We start from the raw sequence: 21,944 nt of genomic DNA on the forward strand, positions 1-21,944 counted from the left end.
CCTTTAACCGTTATTTTATGTTGGTTTAAATGCTCCAGCTATAAATGCTTATGTTGAAAACAGTAAAAATATAATTCTGTTACCCAATAAGGGGCCTGATTCAGAGTTTCCACCACTGTTGTCTATTTGAATGCAGCTGCAATGCAAAAATATGCAAATAGATAGAGCCAAAATCACTCCAAGGCTTGCAGCAGCGAGACCCTACCACAGGGTCTCGTCGCAAGCCTGATGGTCGCGATGGTCTTGACCATCACGACCATCATCATGGACGCTCGCATAAGCTGTGGGTGGTAACCCACAGCTATGCGAGCGTCCAAAAGGCTGCTCCAAATTTAAATAGGACGGTCCTGATTCAGAGCGAGCGCTCTGGTCAGAGCGTCCGGCTCTGAATCAGGGCCTGTGTCTCCTAACACTGCTTAGTAAATAGACTCCTCAGACTCAGTCACACACAGAAATACAAGTGTCACATATCAAATTAATCACTGTAGTCTCGTTAAGCTATATTGACACATTCCATTGTGAAGATGAGGACATAGGGGCAGTATAAAGAAAATGAGGACATGGGGTAGTAAAAGAAAATGAGGACATGGGGTAGTATAAAGAAAATGAGGACACGGGGCAGTATAAAGAAAAGGAGGACATGGGGTAGTATAAAGAAAATGAGGACATGGGGTAGTATAAAGAAAATGCGGACATGGGGTAGTATAAAGAAAATGAGGACATGGGGTAGTATAAAGAAAATGAGGACACGGGGCAGAATAAAGAAAAGGAGGACATGGGGTAGTATAAAGAAAATGAGGACATGGGGTAGTATAAAGAAAATGAGGACATGGGGCAGTATAAAGAAAATGAGGACATGGGGTAGTATAAAGAAGATGAGGACATGGGGTAGTATAAAGAAAATGCGGACATGGGGTAGTATAAAGAAAATGAGGACATGGGGTAGTATAAAGAAAATGAGGACACGGGGCAGTATAAAGAAATGGAGGACATGGGGTAGTATAAAGAAATTGAGGACATGGGGTAGTATAAAGAAAATGCGGACATGGGGTAGTATAAAGAAAATGAGGACATGGGCTAGTATAAAGAAAATGAGGACACGGGGCAGTATAAAGAAATTGAGGACATGGGGCAGTATAAAGAAAATGTGGACATGGGGTAGTATAAAGAAAATGAGGACATGGGGTAGTATAAAGAAAATGAGGACATGGGGTAGTATAAAGAAAATGAGGACAGGTGGCAGTATAAAGAAAAGGAGGACATGGGGTAGTATAAAGAAAATGAGGACACGGGGTAGTATAAAGAAAATGAGAACATGGGGTAGTATAAAGAAAATGAGGACATGGGGTAGTATAAAGAAAATGAGGACAGGTGGCAGTATAAAGAAAATGTGGACATGGGGGACAATATAAAAATAGAACATGGAGGACAAGGAAAATACAGATGGGTGGATAATATAAGATGGTGGAAGCTAAATAAAGCAGTATAAAAAATAATTCAGGCAAGGTAAAGAAAATACAAATGGGGCAATATACTGGAAGGAAAATATAGACATCGGGGAAAATAAAGAAAATGCAGACAAGGGGGAAAATATAAGGAAAATACAGGCAAGGGGGGACAATATAAAGAAAATACAGACAAGGGGGAAAATATAAGGAAAATGCAGACAAGGGGGAAAATATACATAAAATACAGACAAGGGGGGACAATATAAGGAAAATGCAGACAAGGGGGGACAATATAAGGAAAATGCAGACAAGGGGGAAAATATACGGAAAATACAGACAAGGGGGAAAATATAAGGGAAATACTGACAAGGGGGAAAATATAAGGAAACTACAGACAAGGGGGGACAATATAAGGGAAATACAGACAAGGGGGCCAATATAAGGAAAATACAGACAAAGGGGGACAATATAAGGAAACTACAGACAAGGGGGGACAATATAAGGGAAATACAGACAAGGGGGGACAATATAAAGAAAATGCAGACAAGGTAGAAAATATAAGGAAAATACAGACAAGGGGGGACAATATAAGGAAACTACAGACAAGGGGGGACAATATAAAGAAAATACAGACAAGGGGGGCAATATAACGGAAATACAGACAAGGGGGGACAATATAAAGAAAATGCAGACAAGGGGGAAAATATAAGGAAAATACAGACATGGGGGGACAATATAAGGAAAATACGGACAAGGGGGGCAATATAAGGGAAATACAGACAAGGGGGGACAATATAAAGAAAATACAGAAAAGGGGTGACAATAAAAGGAAAATACAGACAAGGGTGGACAATATAAGGAGAATACAGACAAGGGGGGACAATACACACTTAAGGCTCCATTCTACAACAAGATATAACACCATCAGCACTTATTATAGGGATTATGACCTCCATTCAGTATTTAGCAACAGTAGTAAGCAGTGCCAGCCCCGGATGTGTTAGCACCCTGTGCATGCCCGTATGAGGGTGGCAGTGTGCCCAGTGCTGCACTGCTGCCCCTTGCCTCCGTCTCTCCCTGTCCCTGAGCTCAAACCTTCAACACCAGTAGCTGGGTGGAGGGCAGGGATCTCATGCGGTTCTTCTTGACCGTCTCTTCCGGAGCCACGCAGGTTGATGCCGCTCTGTGCAGCCGCATTTCACAAATGTACCTCGAGCCGGCCCTGGTACAGTACTAAACTTATCTTACAACTGTTTGTCACTGTACCACTTACTCCATCCATAGATGACAGTATTAGTACGGTTCCCTTTGTTAGCAGTGGGGATCCAGCAAATGCCTTCCAGGCTTTGCTGAGTCCCTGCCAAGAAAATGTTCTATGCACATGCACAGACGACCATCGTGCTTTACTCTTCAGCCCTTCTGGGAAGTGTTAGTCTGCCAGCAATAGAGCAGAGGACGCAGGGCCGGCTTCAGGGTTCGGAGCACCCTGTGCCGGCCCCCTCCAGAGCGCCCTATCTTCATGCGTGACTGAAAATGGGGGTGTGGCCTAATTGCCATAGGCCACGCCCCTATGCGACATTATTAGGAGGCCTCCAAATAACATCAGACTGGGGGGAGCCTCACTAGCTGGGCTTCCCCCAGCCCTCTCCCAGTATGTTGGGCTGGGGTGCGCCCTCTATGTGTGGCACCCCTGTGCGACTGCTCAGGTCGAACACCCCTAAAGCCGGCCCTGAGCGGACACCACTTGCCCTCACTGGAGGGTAAAGTAATATTAAATACCAGCAGCAAATTTGTTAGTATCACTGTGATACTAAACTAAATATATAGCGGGTATTAGGTATCTTTGGTAAATGGAGCCCATAGAGAGGGATGCATACTTTTTCATGGAATGACAAGACTAAGAAAAACAAACAGAAAGTATAATATAAAGATAATACATATTATAGTTGCCATAGTAATGTTAGCATAAAAGCTATCCAATATATAATTCTTAAAATATCTTATCAAGAAGAGAAATGGGGTATGTAGTAGGAATAGATCATTTACAATTACTATTACTTGTCAATTATCTTTTCTAACTTCAGACCCCATTACCTACTTTACTGTATAACATATATTGAGGTTTATATATTTGGATACTGTAGGTATTCTGTATTCTAACATTACTCTTAAAGTTATAATACAGAATATATTTTATTTAGGTGTGTTTGCATATGTGTGCATTATAATATTTATTATAATATTTATTGCACCATTTTTATTTTTGCTTTTTGGAACCCCCTCTAAACCCATCTACTCCTGACCAGACAGAATATATTGGCAGCCTTAGGCTTAAGTGAAATACAGCCAGCAGGAAGAGTAATAAATAGCAAGGGGTGTTATAGAAAGGTAGGACAATTTAAGAAATGTAAAAAATTATGTTTTTGGGTGCAGTATGGTGCCAGAAAGTGGTGGTGGGTGAGGGGTTCTTGAATAGATGAGGTAGAGGGATATACAGTATTTACAAAGCACTGATGCATTTCAGCAGTATTGAGCTCAAAATTTACAGCAGCACTAATATTAAGTGCAAAACATACCATTTAATTATTCAGCTTAATGCCGCAACTTCGTAAATATATTCCATGGCTTCAAGAAGTGATCTTAGTAAGAGAAACTACAGTGGGTAAGTCATGGCATCAAGGAGATCTGAGGTGTATTTCAATGGGTGAGGTATGGTGCTAGATAATGGAATTTGATGCGGTATAAGGAGTGATGGTAAGTGAGGGGAATTATAGTGGGTATGGCACCATGGAGTGGTCTGAGTGAGGAGTATTTCTGTGTTGTGAGGTATGGTTTTCAGGGAGTGGTGGTGAGTTGGGACAATTACAATAGATGAGATATGTGTCATTGTTTTATGGGGCTCCTTTCAATTTTTTGCCGAGGGCCCCACAAAACCTAGTCTCTATGACATGCTGTGAGTGACAGCCCCTTTCTGTAGAGAGGCATACTGACACACATACGCCTACTCCTGATACTGCACTGATTGGTGGATATGTCAGTTTCTCCAGCTGTTGACCAGAAAGCGACATCAGAGATGGCTGCTTGGTGCATTGGCAGGTCCTGTCATCAGGCAAACTGTAAATTGAAAGCTTGATATCAGAATGGATGGTGCTTTTTTTATAACATGGTAATTTTTATTTATTTCATACCTCACAATGTATGTTTCATCTATGCAAAAGAAGGGCTGATGGTGTTTTTTGTAAACTGAGATTTTTCAATTTAATGTTGCATTAATGTAGATATATAAAGCTTCATAGTATGTGCATATATTGTTTGAGTGCCAATATAAGAATTCAGACAGAATTTTAAGGAACAGTTAATTTTTTATTTGCCCCTGGGCTCCATCAAATCCAGTTACTCCTCTGGTCATGCCTTCCCCACTAGGCTAATTCACAGCCCCCCATCGGACACAGGCAGATAGTAAATAAAGTTTTTTTTTTGTCATTGCAGATGTCACACTGCGCTGCACCACTGAGAAGCGGAGCAGCTGCAGCCTGGTCCAAAGAGGAGAAGCAGCCAGAAGAGAATAAGGTAAGTGACTGGGCTAGAGCGTAAGGGATGTAAAAAGATGGAGTAACATGGTGGGGAAGGGGGGGTTGGAAAGACACAGGGGGAACCTGGAGATACATAGGGGAGAGGGCCTGGAAAGACACAGGAAAACCTGGAGAGACAGAGAAAAGAGACATAAGGGGCCCTGGAGTGACACAGGAGATTCTGGAGTCACACAGGGGAGCTTGGAGAGACACAGGAGAGCCTGGATAGATATATGGTGTGACACAGGGGGTGCCTAGATAGACACAGGTGGGCTGGGGAGACATAGAGAAGGCCTGGAGAGACATGAGGAGGCTTGGAGAGACACAGGCATCTAGAGAGACACAACAGGCCTAAAGAGACAAAGGGTGAGCCTACAGAGACACAGGGGTAGCCTCGAGGGACACATGGGGAGCCTAGAGAAACACAGGGAGCCTGGAGTGACACAGGGTGGGCCAGGAATGAAACAGGGGGAGCCTGGAGAGACACAGGATGGCCTGGAGTGACACAAGGGGGCCTGGAGCAACAAAGAGGAGGCCTGTAATGACACAGGGGGACCTAGAGTAACACAGGGAAGCCTGGAGTGTCACAGGAGGGGCACCAGTCCCTTACTTTGCCAGGGGTGCTAGAACCCCTAGATACAACCCTGCATCTACCTGTCATTTCATAGACTATGTAAGATAATTGACAGTTAGTAGCTGGTTGATAGTTTTAGGCAGCTTCTTCACTTTATCTGTCTCCAAGGCTTGATACTTCCTCAATATGTCTCTAGAATTTACAGTAAGAGGTACATTATCTCATATATTCCAGAAGCATATGCAATACTTATAACTCCTCTCCAATACTGAAGAACATAAAATTTGCTGAGGACTGATCCACCCAACCATACATCCATTTTGCATTCGCCTCACCACAGCCGTATAAGTCACATAACATAGGACATGTAGAAAAGGGCCCTAGACTGCACACCCTGAATATATATATAAGGGGAGGTGCTACCTGTGGAGACTATTGTTGTAAACACAAAACGAAGAATTACAAGTGCACAACTCCAACATTACTAATTATATACAGTCTGGTGCATAAATATTGGGACATTGACAGAATTTTCATATTTTGGCCTCTATTCACCACCACAATGGCTTTGAAATTAAACAAACAAGATGTGATTTAACTGCAGACTTTCAGATTTAATTTGAGGGTAATTACATCCAAATCAGGTGAACGGTGTAGGAATTACAACGGTTTCTATATGTGCCTCCCACTTTTTAAGGGGCCAAAAGTAATGGGACAAACTAAACAATAATAAATCTAACTTTCACTTTTTAATACTTTGTGGCAAATCCTTTGCAGGCAATTATAGCCTGAAGTCTGGAATGCATAGACATCACCAGAAGCTGGGTTTCATCCCTGGTGATGCTCTGCCAGGCCTCTACTGCAAATGTCTTCAGTTCCTGCTTGTTCTTGGGGCATTTTCCCTTCAGTTTTGTCTTTATCAAGTGAAATGCATGCTCAATCGGATTCAGGTCAGGGGATTGACTTGGCCATTGCATAACATTCCACTTTTTAGCCTTAAAAAACTCTTTGGTTGCTTTTGCAGTATGCTTCGGGTCATTGTCCATCAGCACTGTGAAGCGCCATCCAATGAGTTCTGAAGTATTTGACTGAATATGAGCATATAATATTGCCTGAAACACTTCAGAATTCATCTGCTGCTTTTGTCAGTAGTCACATCATCAATAAATACAAGGGAACCAGTTCCATTGGCAGCCATACATGCCCACGCCATGACACTACCACCACCATGCTTCACTGATGAGGTGGTATGTTTTGGATCATGAGCAGTTCCTTTCCTTCTCCATACTCTTCTCTTCCCATCACTCTGGTACAAGTTGATATTTGTCTCATCTGTCCATAGGATGTTGTTCCAGAACTGTAATGGCTTTTTTAGATGTTGTTTGGCAAACTCTAATCTTGTCTTCCTGTTTTTGTGGCTCACCAATGGTTTACATCTTGTGGTGAACCCTCTATATTCACTCTTGTGAAGTCTTCTCTTGATTGTTGATTTTGACACATATACACCTACCTCCTGTAGAGTGTTCTTGATTTGGCCAACTGTTGTGAAGGGGTTTTTCTTCACCAGGGAAATAATTCTATCATCCACCACAGTTGTTTTCCATGGTCTTCCGGGTCTTTTGGTGTTGCTGAGCTCTCCGGTGCATTCTTTCTTTTTAAGAATGTTCCAAACAGTTGATTTGGCCACACCTAATGTTTTTGCTATCTCTCTGATGGGTTTGTTTTGATTTTTCAGCCTAATGATGGCCTTCTTCACCGATAGTGACAGCTCTTTGGATCTACTATTGAGAGTCGACAGCAACTGATTCCAAATGCAAATGTCACACCTAGAATCGACTCCAGACCTTTTACCTGCTTAATTGATAATGAAATAACAAGGGAATAGCCCACACCTGTCCATGACATAGCTTTTGAGTTGACAGTCCCATTACTTTTGGCCTCTTAAAAAGTGGGAGGCACATATAGAAACCGTTGTAATTCCTACACTGTTCACCTGATTTGGATGTAATTACCCTCAAATTAAATCTGAAAGTCTGCAGTTAAAGCACATCTTATTTGTTTCATTTCAAAGCCATTGTGGTGGTGAATAGAGGCCAAAATATGAAAATTCTGTTAATGTCCCAATATTTATGCACCTGACTATTTACAGGTTTTGTCTCCAATATCCAAAATGCTTGGGACCAGGGATATTTTGGATAACGGAATATTCCGTATTTTGAAATAATTGCATACCATAATGAAATATCTTGGGAATAGGACCCAAATATACACACAGAATGCATTTATGTGTTATATGCACCTTATACACACTGCCTTCAGGTAATTTTATATAATATATTTAATAATTTTGTGGTTCAAACAAAGTTTGTGTACAGAAATTAAATTCATTTAGGTTTCATATACACCTTATACACACAGCCTGAAGGTAATTTTATACAATATGTTTAATAATTTGTGCCTTAGACAAAGTTTGTGTACACTGAACCATCAAAAATCAAAGGTTTCATTATCTGAGTCATGCTAAAAAAATTCTGTATTTTGGAATATTCTGTATTTTGGAATATTTGGATATGGGAGACTCAACCAGTAATACATTTTGCAATAGAATTTTTCAATAAATAAATAGAGGTTTTGGCATAATCATGGCCATGGTTATGGGCCTACCCACCGCGCCCAGGTAACCTCTGAGGGTAGGTCCCTAACATACTGGGGTTGAAATCCAGAGCGCAGGACACCCCCAAACAAGCTCAGCTGAGCCACCCCAGGGCATCACTCTAATGAGAAAAGGTGAAGTGTAAAAAGGTGTTAGATAAGAGAAGCTACTGCTGCATAAAGTAAGGTGAAAACAAAGCTGCTCTTATCTATCTAACACCTTTTTACACTTCATCTTTCCTCATTAGAGTGATTCAGACCCGCTCGCTAGATGCGTTTGCACACTAGATGCGTATGCAAATTTTGGCAAGGCAAGCGATCGCATGGCAAGGCATTAGCACATCTTAGCGTGCGATCGCATTGTGTATGCAGATGCCCACTAGCCTGTCTTAAGACGCCCACTTGCGCACCATCTCCAGGGAACTGTATGCAACCATCGGTCCATCGAGTACCATCAGAAGCGAACATTGCGCTTGTGGCTGATCATACCCTACCGCAAGCACTGCAAGTGATTCAGTGTGAAATACAACCAAGTGACGTGTACTATGACACTGCCTCTTAATTATGCACACCTCTGAAATGGCGTTAAGATGCTCAGGCACGCCTGCATTCACACCACCACTCCCCCGTTTCTGGTGGCCAGCCCCTGTAACCACCCACGAACGGCTTCTTTTGTCACTCAGTCAGATGGGCAGTCTATGTTCAGCGAGTGTACGCTTCCCGATCGCTCGCACTGGTTTGCGCACGCACATTGCAATCCATACGCATGCGCAGAATGCAAACAATCAGCTGGCTGCGTGCGAACGCTTCTTAGCGAGAGGGTCTGAATCAGGCCCACAGTGTGACCCATGACTTGAGTGTGAGGAGAAGAAGCAGGTTGTTGACCTGGAGCTTATGTGAGAACAGTGACTCCCTAGTCTAGAGTAATGCTGCTAACAGAAGGTTTTCATGGGAGTATCTGCACTGTCAGTTGCAGAATATCGCACCTAGATCCAATATGTTTATGTATAATGTCACATACAGTTCTCATACTCGCAAGGTGACAATGAAAGCTAACATCCCACTGCTTATATACTGTATAATGCAACTGACTTACTATTCCATCAAGGTTGACTAAAATATTGCGTGCAATGGAATACATTCATAATTTCTGGCATCCACATTACAGACAACATACATGAGTTCAATTTTGATATAAATTAATGTATACAAGCACTGGATACTATGCATTTCCACATTACAAATGTTCTTCTCTCATCTCCCTCACAAGCATTTATTGAGAACCTGAGGCTAAACTGAGGCTGTGTCAGAGCAGTAACTGAACTCACTATGAACTGCATAAAAAGCTGCGCTATCACATGATCTGTATATTCCAAAGAGATCTAAATAATATGCATCTCTGCAAACTGCTGAAATGATGTAGAAGTCACATAGCAATTTGGAGCAATCATTAGGTATTTTTGGTTAGCTGTGTAATTTAGACCGAATTTCTCTCTGTTATTTTTTGAGAAGCAGTTCTAAAGATTTTTCATTTGTTAATGTCTTCTTAACTGAGGTAATAGTTTCAATGAGATTTCCTCTATGCTATTTCACATGCTGAGCAGAAAATCATTACTTTATACTAGGGGTGAGCGGGTTCGGATTTCGGAAATCCGAACCCCCCCGAGCCCTCCCGATCCGAGGCGATCCGAGTCAGGCTCGACTTTTCCCGCCTGACTTGGATCTGAAATCGAGGCAAAACGTCATCATCCCGACTTCCGGGTCTCGCGGGTTTTGGATCCTATATAAGGTACCCGCGTCGGCGCCATTTTCTCACTCGGCTGTGGACAGTGAAGAGGGAGGGTGGGAGTTAGGGCTGGCTGGGCTGTGTAGTGTAGTGTAGTGTTGTAGTGTAGTGTAGTGCAGTGCAGTGTTGTGCTGTGCTGCGCTGTGCTGTGCTGCTGTTGTCCATAGGGGCTGTGTCCACAACTTCAAAGTCCATAGGGGTTGGCTGGACTGTGTTGTGCAGTCAGTTGTCCATAGGGGCTGTGTCCACTCCAAAGTCCTGTGCAGTGTCCCAGTCCTAAAGGGGTGCTGTAGTGTTGTCCAGGGGGTGCTCTGTCCATCAGGGGTGCTCCCCCCAAGTGCTAAAAAAAATATATTTTTTCTGTGTTTGTGAATTGTGTGCACTGTGGCTGCATGTGCATCGACAAAGGAGCAGTGCCAAGCATGTGCCTGTGTCCCATAAGTAAAAGGCCGGCTGGCTTGTCCGTTAAAGGGTGCTGTAACCCCCAAAGGCCACTCCAAACAAAATAAAAAAATATATTTTTTTGTGTTTGTGAATTGTGTGCGCAGTAGCCGCACGTGCATCAACAAAGTAGTGCCAAGCGTGCGCCTGTGTCCCATAAGTAAAAGGCCGGTTGGCTTGTCCTTTAAAGGGTGCTGTAACCCCCAAAGGGCACTCCAAACAAAATAAAAATATATATTTTTTTGTTTGTGAATTGTGTGCGCAGTAGCCGCATGTGCGTCAACAAAGTAGTGCCAAGCGTGTGCCTGTGTCATAAGTAAAGGGCCGGCTGGCTTGTCCGTTAAAGGGTGCTGTAACCCCCAAAGGGCACTCCAAACAAAATAAAAAAATATTTTCTGTGTTTGTGAATTGTGTGCGCAGTAGCCGCACGTGCATCAACAAAGTAGTGCCAAGCGTGCGCCTGTGTCATAAGTAAAGGGCCGGCTGGCTTGTCCGTTAAAGGGTGCTGCAACCCCCAAAGTACACTCCAAACAAAATAAAAAAATATTTTCTGTGTTTGTGAATTGTATGCGCAGTTGCCGCACGTGCATCAACAAAGTAGTGCCAAGCGTGTGCCTGTGTCCCATAAATAAAGGGCCGGCTAGATGCCGCTAAAGGGTGCTGTAACCCCCAAAGGGCACTCCAAACAAAATAAAAAAATATATTTTTCTGTGTTTGTGAATTGTGTGCCCTGTGGCTGCACATGCATCAACGAAGGAGCAGCGCCAAGCGTGCGCCTGTGTCCCATAAGAAAAAAGGCCGGCTGGCTTGTCCGTTAAAGGGTGCTGTAACCCCCAAAGGGCACTCCAAACAAAATAACAAAAAAATATATATTTTTCTGTGTTTGTGAATTGTGTGCACTGTGGCTGCACGTGCATCAACGAAGGAGCAGCGCCAAGCGTGCGCCTGTGTCCCATAAGTAAAAGGCCGGCTGGCTTGTCCGTTAAAGGGTGCTGTAAGCCCCAAATGGCATTCCAAACAAAATAAAAAAATATTTTCTGTGTTAGTGAATTGTGTGCGCAGTAGCGCACGTGCATCAACAAAGTAGTGCCAAGCGTGCGCCTGTGTCCCATAAATAAAGGGCCAGCTGGATTGACCGCTAAAGGGTGCTGTAACCCCCAAAAGGGCAGTCCAAACAAAATAAAAAAAAAAAATTCTGTGTTTGTGAATTGTGTGCACTGTGGCTGCACGTGCATCAACAAAGGAGCAGCGGCAAGCGTGCGCCTGTGTCCCATAAGTAAAGGGCCGGCTGGCTCATTTCTTAAAGGGTGGTGTAACCCACAAAGTGCACTAGTCTCCAACAATAATAAAAAATAATTTTCTGTGTTTGTGTGAGCCTTAGCCGCACGTATATATCAATATAACATAAATGGAGGACCAAACTTTCTCCGATAAAAATAAAATAGGGAAAGATCAAGAACCACTTCCTCCTAGTGCTGAAGCTGCTGCCACTAGTCATGACATAGACGATAACATGCCATCAACGTCGTCTGCCAAGGCCGATGCCCAATGTCATAGTAGAGGGCACATACAATCCCAAATGACAAAGTTCAGGAAAATGACCTCGAAAAAAACATTTAAATCATCTGAAGAGAAACTTAAACTTGCCAATATGCCATTTATGACACAGAGTGGCAAGGAATGGCTAAGGTTTTTCCCTATGTTCATGACTAGTGGTTCAGCTTCACATGACGATGGAAGCCCTCCTCCCACTAAAAAAATCAAACGAGTTAAGCTGGCAAAAGCACAGCGAAGAACTATGCGTTCTAAGAAGATATCACAAATCCCCAAGGAGAGTCCAAGTGTGGTGGTGGTTGCGATGCCTGACCTTCCCAGCACTGGACGGGAAGAGGTGGCTCTTTCCACCATTTGCACGCCCCCTGCAAGTGCTGAAAGGAGCACCCACAGTCCACTTGCTGATATGCAAATTGAAGATGTCACTGTTGAAGTACAACAGGATGAGGATACTGGTGTAGCTGGCGCTGAGGAGGAAGTTGGCGAGGAGGATTCTGATGGTGATTTGGTTTGTTTAAATCAGGCTCTGGGGGAGACAGTTGTTGTCCGTGGGATGAAAAAGCCCATCACGGTCATGCCTGGGCAGAAGACCAATCATTCCACCTCTTTGGTCTGGCAATATTTCTATCCAAATCCGGACAACAACTGTCTTGCCATATGTGCCATATGTAAAGGTGGAATAAGTAGGGGTAGGGACGTTAACCACCTAGGAACATCCTCCCTTATACGGCACCTGCAGCGCATTCATAAAAAGTTACTGTCAAGTTCAGAAACTTTGGCTAAGACCGTAAGCAGTCCAGGGACACCTAAATCCCATTGTCCTGTTGTATCCAAGCGCCTGCAAACCACACCGTCAACTCCCTCCTCGTCAATTTCCTCCTTAGTCAGGATTGGAAGTAGTCCTGCAGGCCATGTCACTGGCATGACTGACTCTCCTATCCGGGATTCCTCAGGAGGATCCTGCATTGCTACGCCTCCTGCTGCCGCTGCTGCTGTTGCTGCTGCTGGGAGTCGTTCATCATCCCAGAGAGGAAGTAGGAACACCACTACTTTTACTAAACAATTGACCCTCCAACAGTCCTTAGCGAGGAGGATGAAGTACAACAGCAGTCATCCTGAAGCAAAACGTATAACTGAGGCCTTGACTGCTATGTTGGTGTTAGACGTGCGTCCGGTATCCGCCATTAGTGCAGTGGGATTTAGACAATTGATGGAGGTAGTGTGTCCCCGGTTCCAAATCCCGTCTAGATTCCACTTCACTAGGCAGGCGATACCGAGACTGTACAGAAACGTCAGAAAAAGTGTCCTCAGTGTCCTGAAAAATGCCGTTGTACCCAATGTCCACTTAACCACGGACATGTGGACAAGTGGAACAGGGCAGACTAAGGACTATATGACTGTGACAATCCACTGGGTAGATGTATCACCTTATGCAGCAACAGCAGCAGCGTCACCAGTAGCAGCATCTCAGAAACGCCAGCTCGTTCCAAGGCAGGCTACGCTGTGTATCACCGGTTTCAGTAAGAGGCACACCGCCGACAACCTCTTAGAGAAACTGAGGGAAATCATCGCCCAGTTGCTTACCCCACTTAGACTCTCCTGGGGATTTGTGATATCTGACAATGCCACCAATATTGTGCGGGCATTACATCTGGGCAAATTCCAGCACGTCCCATGTTTTGCTCACACAATAAACTTGGTGGTGCAGAATTTTCTGTAAAGCGACAGGGGCGTGCAGGAGACGCTTTGGGTGGCCTGAAAAATTTCTGGCCACTTTCGCCATTCAGCGACTGCGTGCCGAAGACTGGAGCGCCAGCAAACACTCTTGAACCTGCCCCGCCATCACCTGAAGCAAGAGGTTGTGACGCGGTGGAACTCAACCCTCTATATGCTTCAGAGGATGGAGGAGCAGCAAAAGGCAATTCAAGCCTATACATCCACCTATGACATAGGCAAAGGAGGGGGTATGCACCTGACTCAAGCACAGTGGAGAATGATTTCCATGTTGTGCAAGGTTCTCCAGCCCTTCGAACTTGCCACACGTGAAGTCAGTTCAAACACTGCCAGCTTGAGTCAGGTCATTCCCCTCATCAGGCTTTTGCAGAAGCAGCTGGAGAAAGTGAAGGAGGAGCTAAGACGGAGCGATTCCGCTCGGCATGTGGGACTTGTGGATGAAGCCCTTCATTCGCTTTGCCAGGATTCCAGGGTGGTCAATCTGTTGAAATCAGACCACTACATTTTGGCCACCGTGCTCGATCCTAGGTTTAAAGCCTATGTGGTGTCTCTATTTCCGGCCGACACAAGCCTGCAGAGGTGAACACACTGTCAGCTGAAGCGGAACGTGACACGTCAACGGCTCCTTCTTCATTTTCTCCCGCAACTGGGGCTGCCAGGAAAAAACTTAGGTATCCTAAGCAACCCGCTGGCATTGATGCAGGGCAGGCAGGACCAAGTTTGGACATCTGGTCCGGACTGAAGGACCTGGCAACAATTTCTGACATGTCTACTGTCACTACATATGATACTGTCACCATTGATAGAATGGTGGAGGATTACATCGGTGACAGCATCCAAGTAGGCATGTCAGACAGTCCATACCTGTACTGGCAGGAAAAAGAGGCAATTTGGAGACCCCTGTACAAACTGGCTCTATTTTACCTGAGTTGCCCCCTCCAGTGTGTACTCCAAAAGAGTGTTTAGTGCAGCCGGGAACCTTGTCAGCGAAAGGCGTAGGAGGTTGCTTCCACAAAATGTGGAGAAGATGATGTTCATAAAAATTAATTATCAACTCTTCCAGGGAGACCAGCCTCCAGAACGTACAGAGGGACCTGTGGTGGTGGATTCCAGTGGGGACGAGTTAATACTCTGTGAGGATGAGGATGTACACTACACTGAAGAGGGTGAGGAATTGGTGGATGAGGAGGATGAGGACGACATCTTGCCTCCGTAGAGCCAGTTTGTGCATGGACAGATTAATTGCCAGCTTGTTTTGTGGGGGCCCAAACGAACCAATCATTTCAGCCACAGTTGTGTGGAAGACCCTGGCGCTGAAATGATTGCTTTGTTAAAGTGTGCATGTCCTGTTTATACAACATAAGGGTGGGTGGGAGGGCCCAATGACAATTCCATCTTGCACCTCTTTTTTTTTCTTTGCAGTATGTACTGTTTGGGGCCTAGTTTTTCAAACTGCCATCCTGTCTGCCACTGCAGTATCACTCCTAGATGGGTCACGTGTTTGTGCCGCCCACTCGTGTCGCTTAGCATAGTCATCTAGCTACCTCGGTGCAACCTTTTGGACATAAAAACACTATTGTGAGGTGTGAGGTGTTCAGAATAGACTGGAAATGAGTGGAAATTAAGGTTATTGAGGTTAATAATAGCATAGGAGCAGAAAAACCAACACATTCTGTGATTTTAGCTGTTTTTATGCTTTTTTTCAAAAAAATACAGATCCAAAACACAAAACCCAGAACCCAAAACACGGAAGGGTGGTTTTGGCAAAACCAATCCAGATCCAAAACACGAAGAAAGATCCAGATCCAAAACCAAAACACAAAACACGAAAAGTGGCCGGTGCACACCCCTACTTTATACTGACAAATCCTTCAAATGTCTCAATATTCCTTTTTCACTTCCAGGTCTATAATGTCCTGAGATTTTATTTTAAATATTTAAAATGATTTATTATTCTCTCAAACTGTCAGTAATTCAACGCAGAGTAAAACAGATGGGGGTAAACTACATTGCAATCTTGGGATTTGATGTGAAGGCCTCCCAGCTTTTGTTTTAGAGGTCTATTTATCAAAGGGATAAGATCCCTAAATCTGGCACAAATGGACATTGTTGCTGGATTTAGAGATTGTCCCTATTTATCATATATTATATGACACAGCCTGCTATGGCCATAGTTGGGTTATCAATTATGTTGACCATCATATGGGTTCTCCTGCAATGGCTTCTCCATGCAAAGCTATATATGCCATATTTATGAAATATACTGCATTGCCGACTGTCCTTGTAATAAATCTGCAACTGGAAGTCGGAGACTGAGCTTCCAAGTGCAGGGTTCCTGTGTGACCCAGCAAGGCCATGTTATACATGAGCTGTAGGACTCAGACTTGCTGCCACTCTAATTCTAAGCTTACTGCTGCCTGAAAGTGTTGGCAGCAGCAGTAACCTTCTCAGTAACCTCAAAAAAGATTTTCTGGTTCATTACTAAGCACCAATAAACAATCTGTGTTTTGAGACTATAGGAGAGATTTATCAATTCTTGGAGAGAGATAAAGTGGAGAAGTTGCTTTAGGCAGTCAATCTGCTTCTAACTGCCATATATACCTACTGGGGATGTTATCATGCCCATTCTGACACAGCCACACCTCTGTATCATGATTCCAAAAAATTGTAGCTGACTACTACTTCACTACACAGTTCACACAAAACTTATGTGTGTTCTCTTTCTATGCTTAAACAACCCTCTGACCCCAGAACAACATTATGTGCAACTGGATCACTTTACAGCACTGAGCACTTTTACCCTTGTAATCTGACACTATGCTGATCTTAACCTCATGTATCAAACTCATATTGTCCTATAGAGTGTAAGCTTGCAAGCAGAGTCCTCTTATCTCTTTGTCTGTAAATACCGAGATTGTTTTCTTACTGGCTCAATGTAAATACATTTTAATGATTCGTTTTACTGATGTGTGTATTACTGCTACCTTTGGACATTACTATTAGTGATAACCTTACTTGGCATTTCTGCTACTGTATGGCATTGCTTTACTTTATCATGAGTAGTATTCACTGGCATATTTTACCTTGGCCATTATCACTGGCATATCATATTTTAAATTATCACTGGCATATTGTTTTTTGGTTATGACAGCTCAGTTTGTGTTTTTATTTTCTTTATCATAGATTCCCAGTGTCCTAACCTGGGAACTGGCTTCAGGGCATAGAGAATTTGTTACTTGCATTCTTAGTTACATGGCTAATCAGCCAAGTATTTCTGTACTTTAATTTAAGTATGTAACTAAAGTAACTACAGTAAATTGCATTCTCACATAACTATAATTTACATCATGCATTGTATACAGTACTGTGACGCTCTCTGTGTTCAGCCATTACTTTGACATCACACCAGAATGGTGTGCCTGGTAATTACTTGCCAATGTTGGCACTGAGGAGCACTTTCAAAAATGAAATGTGATCTTCCAGCATCACTGACCCAGGTCATTCTCTGACAACACAGTGAGTAAAGCAAAATGTATTTTCATTGCTACAGTGCTCATTCTTTCTTCCCAGAAGCATCACTCTCCTGTGAAAGCTTCTGCACAGTTCCCTTGTTAGAGTGCTTAATTTGTAGATAAAGAAAAAGAAGTGGAACTTAAAAATGTAATGCATATGCTGAGAGCATGTTAAAAATTACCTTTAAACTCCAAAGGCTATTGTACCAGAAGAAATGCTGAAGCTGCGTTTCTATGCTCTCCAATACAAATGATTCTCTTCTACAATCTCATCTGTTTTCCTTTCTCTAAGAGAACAACGTACTTGAGGTAAATGTGCACCTAACACAATCTCCGTGTTGTGATTGCTAGTAAAGCATTGATAACCATCTCAAAGTGACTGAAGCCACATTGGTTCTCTTTGTGCTCCACCATCTAGCATCCTGATTACTGTGGTAAAAACAATATAACAAAAAAAAAGAAAACAACCTCGCGCCTAATCTAGTATGTATCAGACTTCCCTTTATTCAATTCTTGCTGCAGCTTCCTGTTTGGAGGCGATTGCCACCCCTCTCAAAACCCAACAAGATAGAAAAACAATTTTTCTTAACAGGAAGTGCTGCCAATAGGATAAATTCTCACACAATTTAGATCAATTGCAATGTATTTTAATAGTACATAGATCATACTATTACAGGATAAAAGGACTTACAATATGAAAATTAACATTATAGTAACAGAGTGTCTGTCTATGACTCTATCAATAAGTATGAACTAATATCCTACAAAGGAATATGGAGCATCATACAAATAAAAGTTTTTTTAAAATTATATGATTGCTTCTTTGGTATCAAGAACAAACAGTTCAAAATACATTGATTGCTATATTGGAATTAAGGCAATTGCAATTTTTAGCCAGATTTGTGTATTTTATATATATTTTTTGTATAATTTTTTTGTATTTTTTAGGGTATTGAAACTATTTTATGCTATATGGCCATATTTTCTATGTACTATTAAAATACATTGCAATTGATCTAAATTGTGTGAGAATTTATCCTATTGGCAGCACTTCATGTTAAGAATAATTGTTTTTCTATCTTGTGTGGTAAAAATAGTCTAAGGGAAAACAAGTATTTTAAAGTGGGGCACTTTTAAAAATAAAAAAATATAAGTTATATTTTATATTTCTTTCTGATTAACGTCACACTTTAGAATATTGTCTTCCCTTAGCCTTTTCCAAGCATTGTAACTTATTATTTGTAGCACTTACTTACCATTTTCTTGTAACCACCAATTGCAGTGAGCAGAGTGGATTATAATTCATTTTAAGATCTTGTACATTATAATTCCTGTGTGGACTCCTTGGGGTATATTTACTAAAGTACGGGTTATTAGAAATAGAGATGTTGCCCATAGCCACCAATCATATTCTACTTAACATTTATTTAGCACATTCATTGAGATATTATCTAGAATCTGATTGGTTGTTATCGGCAACATCTCCACTTCTAAAAACCCGCACTTTAGTAAATATACCCCCTTATCTCTAACACTATTAATTGTAGAAAACATTACTGCATATATAGTGAGGTATCATATTACACCTGAGATCTCCTGGATAAACACATGTTTAGTTGGTGACCAATGTTGTTCTAGCTAGAGAGTATGGACTCAATTGTGTTTTCTATTAAGGGGGACTGTCAGCGTTTCTTAATTTGGTTTGCATGACAAAATGATAGGTGACAGGGAAAAAACTTGCCTTCACCCTGTGCAGGTGCAAAAACATCAGCAGATTTATAGATTCACACCCAAAGCACTCTACCATAAGCAGCCGACAAATACCATCTATAGTCCCTGCAAACTTTATCACAGCCTTTTGTAATGTACTGTAGGACACCTGAGATCCCTCAGCTAGGAAGGAGAGTGTAACTTAACTTAACAGATAATTGCCATATCAATTTTAAACATATTAAAGGTAATTTAGGAAACTGTAGTGGAAGTTGTGTTATTAAGTCATGAGCTTATATTATTGCCAGTACGCCATACAATACTTACCTTCTTTCTGGGAGATCTCAGAGGGGGAGGTTCAGAGTGCCGGTCACGTTATCATAGCCCTCCAAAATGCTACAATTTTCAGCTGGCACAGCAGTGGTTGAGGCTTATTGACGTGATTCACCATGAGTCACATCATTACACCCCTACTGGATCCTGTAGAGTGGGCTACTTTCCTAGAAGTCTAAGGGAACTTATAGAAATTCTGGATGTTTTCAGAGAGTAGGTGCTATACACCTATATGTAGAGAATCACTTAGATTTGTGTGCCAAGATGGCGGCATCTGTGTGGGGTGCAAATCTTTGTGTGTTCTTATGGGCGGAGCTGTGAGACTGGGACATGCCATGCTGAGTGCATGCACATACAATAGTGAGTTTCTATGCAGGACTTTGAATTTATATTTTACAGTTTCCAGCATTACTAAATTCAGCTGTATTAGCGATTTCAAAAATAGTGGGTGCCGAGTTGGTTTCTATTTCTTCTTCATAAATCAGACCCAGTCACTGCAATAACCATTGGCTTTAAAATACACAATTATACAAACATAAATACAGTAATTTGATTTGTCAAGCTTTACTCACTGCCAGATACATTGCTCCATATACACTGAGAGCTGCCTCTTTGGATGGAAACGTTCTCCTTGCTTTGATTACAAGGTCTTGATGTCCAGTGCAAGCGTTGCCATCTGTGATGAACTGTGTAAGCTGGTGACAACCAAGTGCTGTGTAGTTGGGTTTACAAACTGTAAGAAAATGTGGTGCCAAATTTCCTGTCACAACCTGTCCAGCATTTACAAATATATCTGTAGCAAATAGTCCAAAAGTATAAATTCCTGTAAAACAAAAAGGAGAAATACACACAGATGTTTTTACTAAAAAAATACCATATGTAATAGATAAGATACAACATTACTGGGTACTGTATATTGAAACAGACTATTTTAATGTAACAATTCAATGGTCACAATTATGGAATTTAACAATTTCCATTGCCTTTAATTAAACCATATTTTTTTCCATTTTGCAATGAGTTGAGTATACTGTGCCAAATTATCTACAGTAAGTGCTTTTTTATGTATATGGTTGGAGCACAGTCATTAACCTTACACAATAGAGAAATATAATTTTTTATATTAAATTGGAAATGACATCCACACACACACTATAGGCAGACTATTCAGGAGTGAGCCGAACTTCATGACAGAACATTCTTATCAATTTACTAGAAACCAGTGACAATGAATCACTTCATAACCAGATATCCAAACATTCATTAGCATGCAACCTTCTCATTGGCACTGGTTAAGGTATACTTGTCTAACTTTTTTACCTATATAGGGAATAGGGAAAAGGGGAGACCCCAAGCACTGGTGCCAAGGTTGTTTCTATTATTCAAGTGATAAGGCAGAAAAAACTCCAAAGTTATAGGGAAAAATCATAATTGGGTGAAATATACCCAGAGTATCAAATGGAGGTGCACCCTAGAGAGTAAAATATGCAGCAAAAAGAGGAGTAGGGAAAGTACTCTCTTTTGTTTGGAGCACAAACTCTACCTTAAGTTCTATAAAATATAACTTTTATTAAGTATTCGTAAAGAACAAATCGAATGAATACATGAAAAAAGGAAGACAAAGACAATGGACAACATATGGTGATCACAAAAGAAGAAAAACATTGATATAAAAACAAAATGGTGAATATTACCATCTAGTAGTGATCTGTTAGTGAATCATATAGTCACTCAAGCATATATTTGCGATCACATATACTGTAGTTGAATCACATCAAAAGTGTATGCATTATCATAGCTTTTATACAGTGGGCCACTTTAAACGATTAAAGAAAAATTGCACAGATCAAAGTACTTTTTTGTCTCAGGCTATAGACATGAAGGAGTGCTTTAAAGCCTGTGGTTACAATGAAAAGGATGTTACAGCATCCCTCGAACTGTGACCAAATTAGAAAGAGGCTCTATTAAAAAAAATTTGAAAAAATTAAATGGATGATGATAGATTTAAGTGGTCTTTTACCATTATTTTTTCATCCCAACATCAACAAGTAAGAGAAATAGGAGGAGGGCTCCAAATTTAAAAACTAAACTAGTTAGCAGTCTACATCCTATATGCCCTAAACCCTCAAACATTACTTCTGAGTGATTCTACAGGTGTGGGTCTTGTACTGTATTTGTTGCAAGAACATAAAAAAACTGTTTTGGGAATAAAAAAATTGAAGTAACCAAAAATGGCAGAAAATATATCATCAAGGATTTTCTAACTTGTCACTCATATAACATGATTTATTGCATCAAGTGTACATCTGGAAAATGTTATATAGGTCGGTCGAGTAGACCTTTAAAAATTAGGACAGGGGAGCATTTGCATAATGTACGCAAAGGGATTGATACTCATGCCCTATCCTCTCATTTTAAACAAACACAATTGTGATATACTGTAAGTCAAATAAAAAATGTTTGTGCCTTAAAAAAAATAAATGCTGATATTAGAGGGAGTGATATTGCACAGAAATTAGCCAGAAATTAAATGCAAATGATATACAATTTTAAGACTTTAATATCCATTGGCCTAAATAAAGATTTTGAAGTCAAATGGTTTTTATGACTTATTACCTTCTTATATTA

General features: G+C 41.6%; 1 protein-coding gene across 3 annotated transcripts in view; it reads right to left on the reverse strand.

The window, feature by feature from the left end:
• PLPPR5 (phospholipid phosphatase related 5) overlaps positions 1–21,944 on the reverse strand; it is a 316,334-nt gene that overhangs the window by 130,110 nt on the left and 164,280 nt on the right. For all 3 annotated transcript variants that reach the window (XM_088443950.1, XM_088443949.1, XM_088443948.1), the window contains exon 3: positions 19,889–20,139. In XM_088443950.1, coding sequence (XP_088300076.1) covers positions 19,889–20,139 — 251 coding nt within the window. The remainder of the gene's footprint in view (positions 1–19,888; positions 20,140–21,944) is intronic.

Source organism: Taudactylus pleione, unplaced genomic scaffold, assembly GCF_031769625.1.
Source record: "Taudactylus pleione unplaced genomic scaffold, aTauple2 ptg000341l, whole genome shotgun sequence".
NCBI lineage: Eukaryota > Metazoa > Chordata > Amphibia > Anura > Myobatrachidae > Taudactylus > Taudactylus pleione.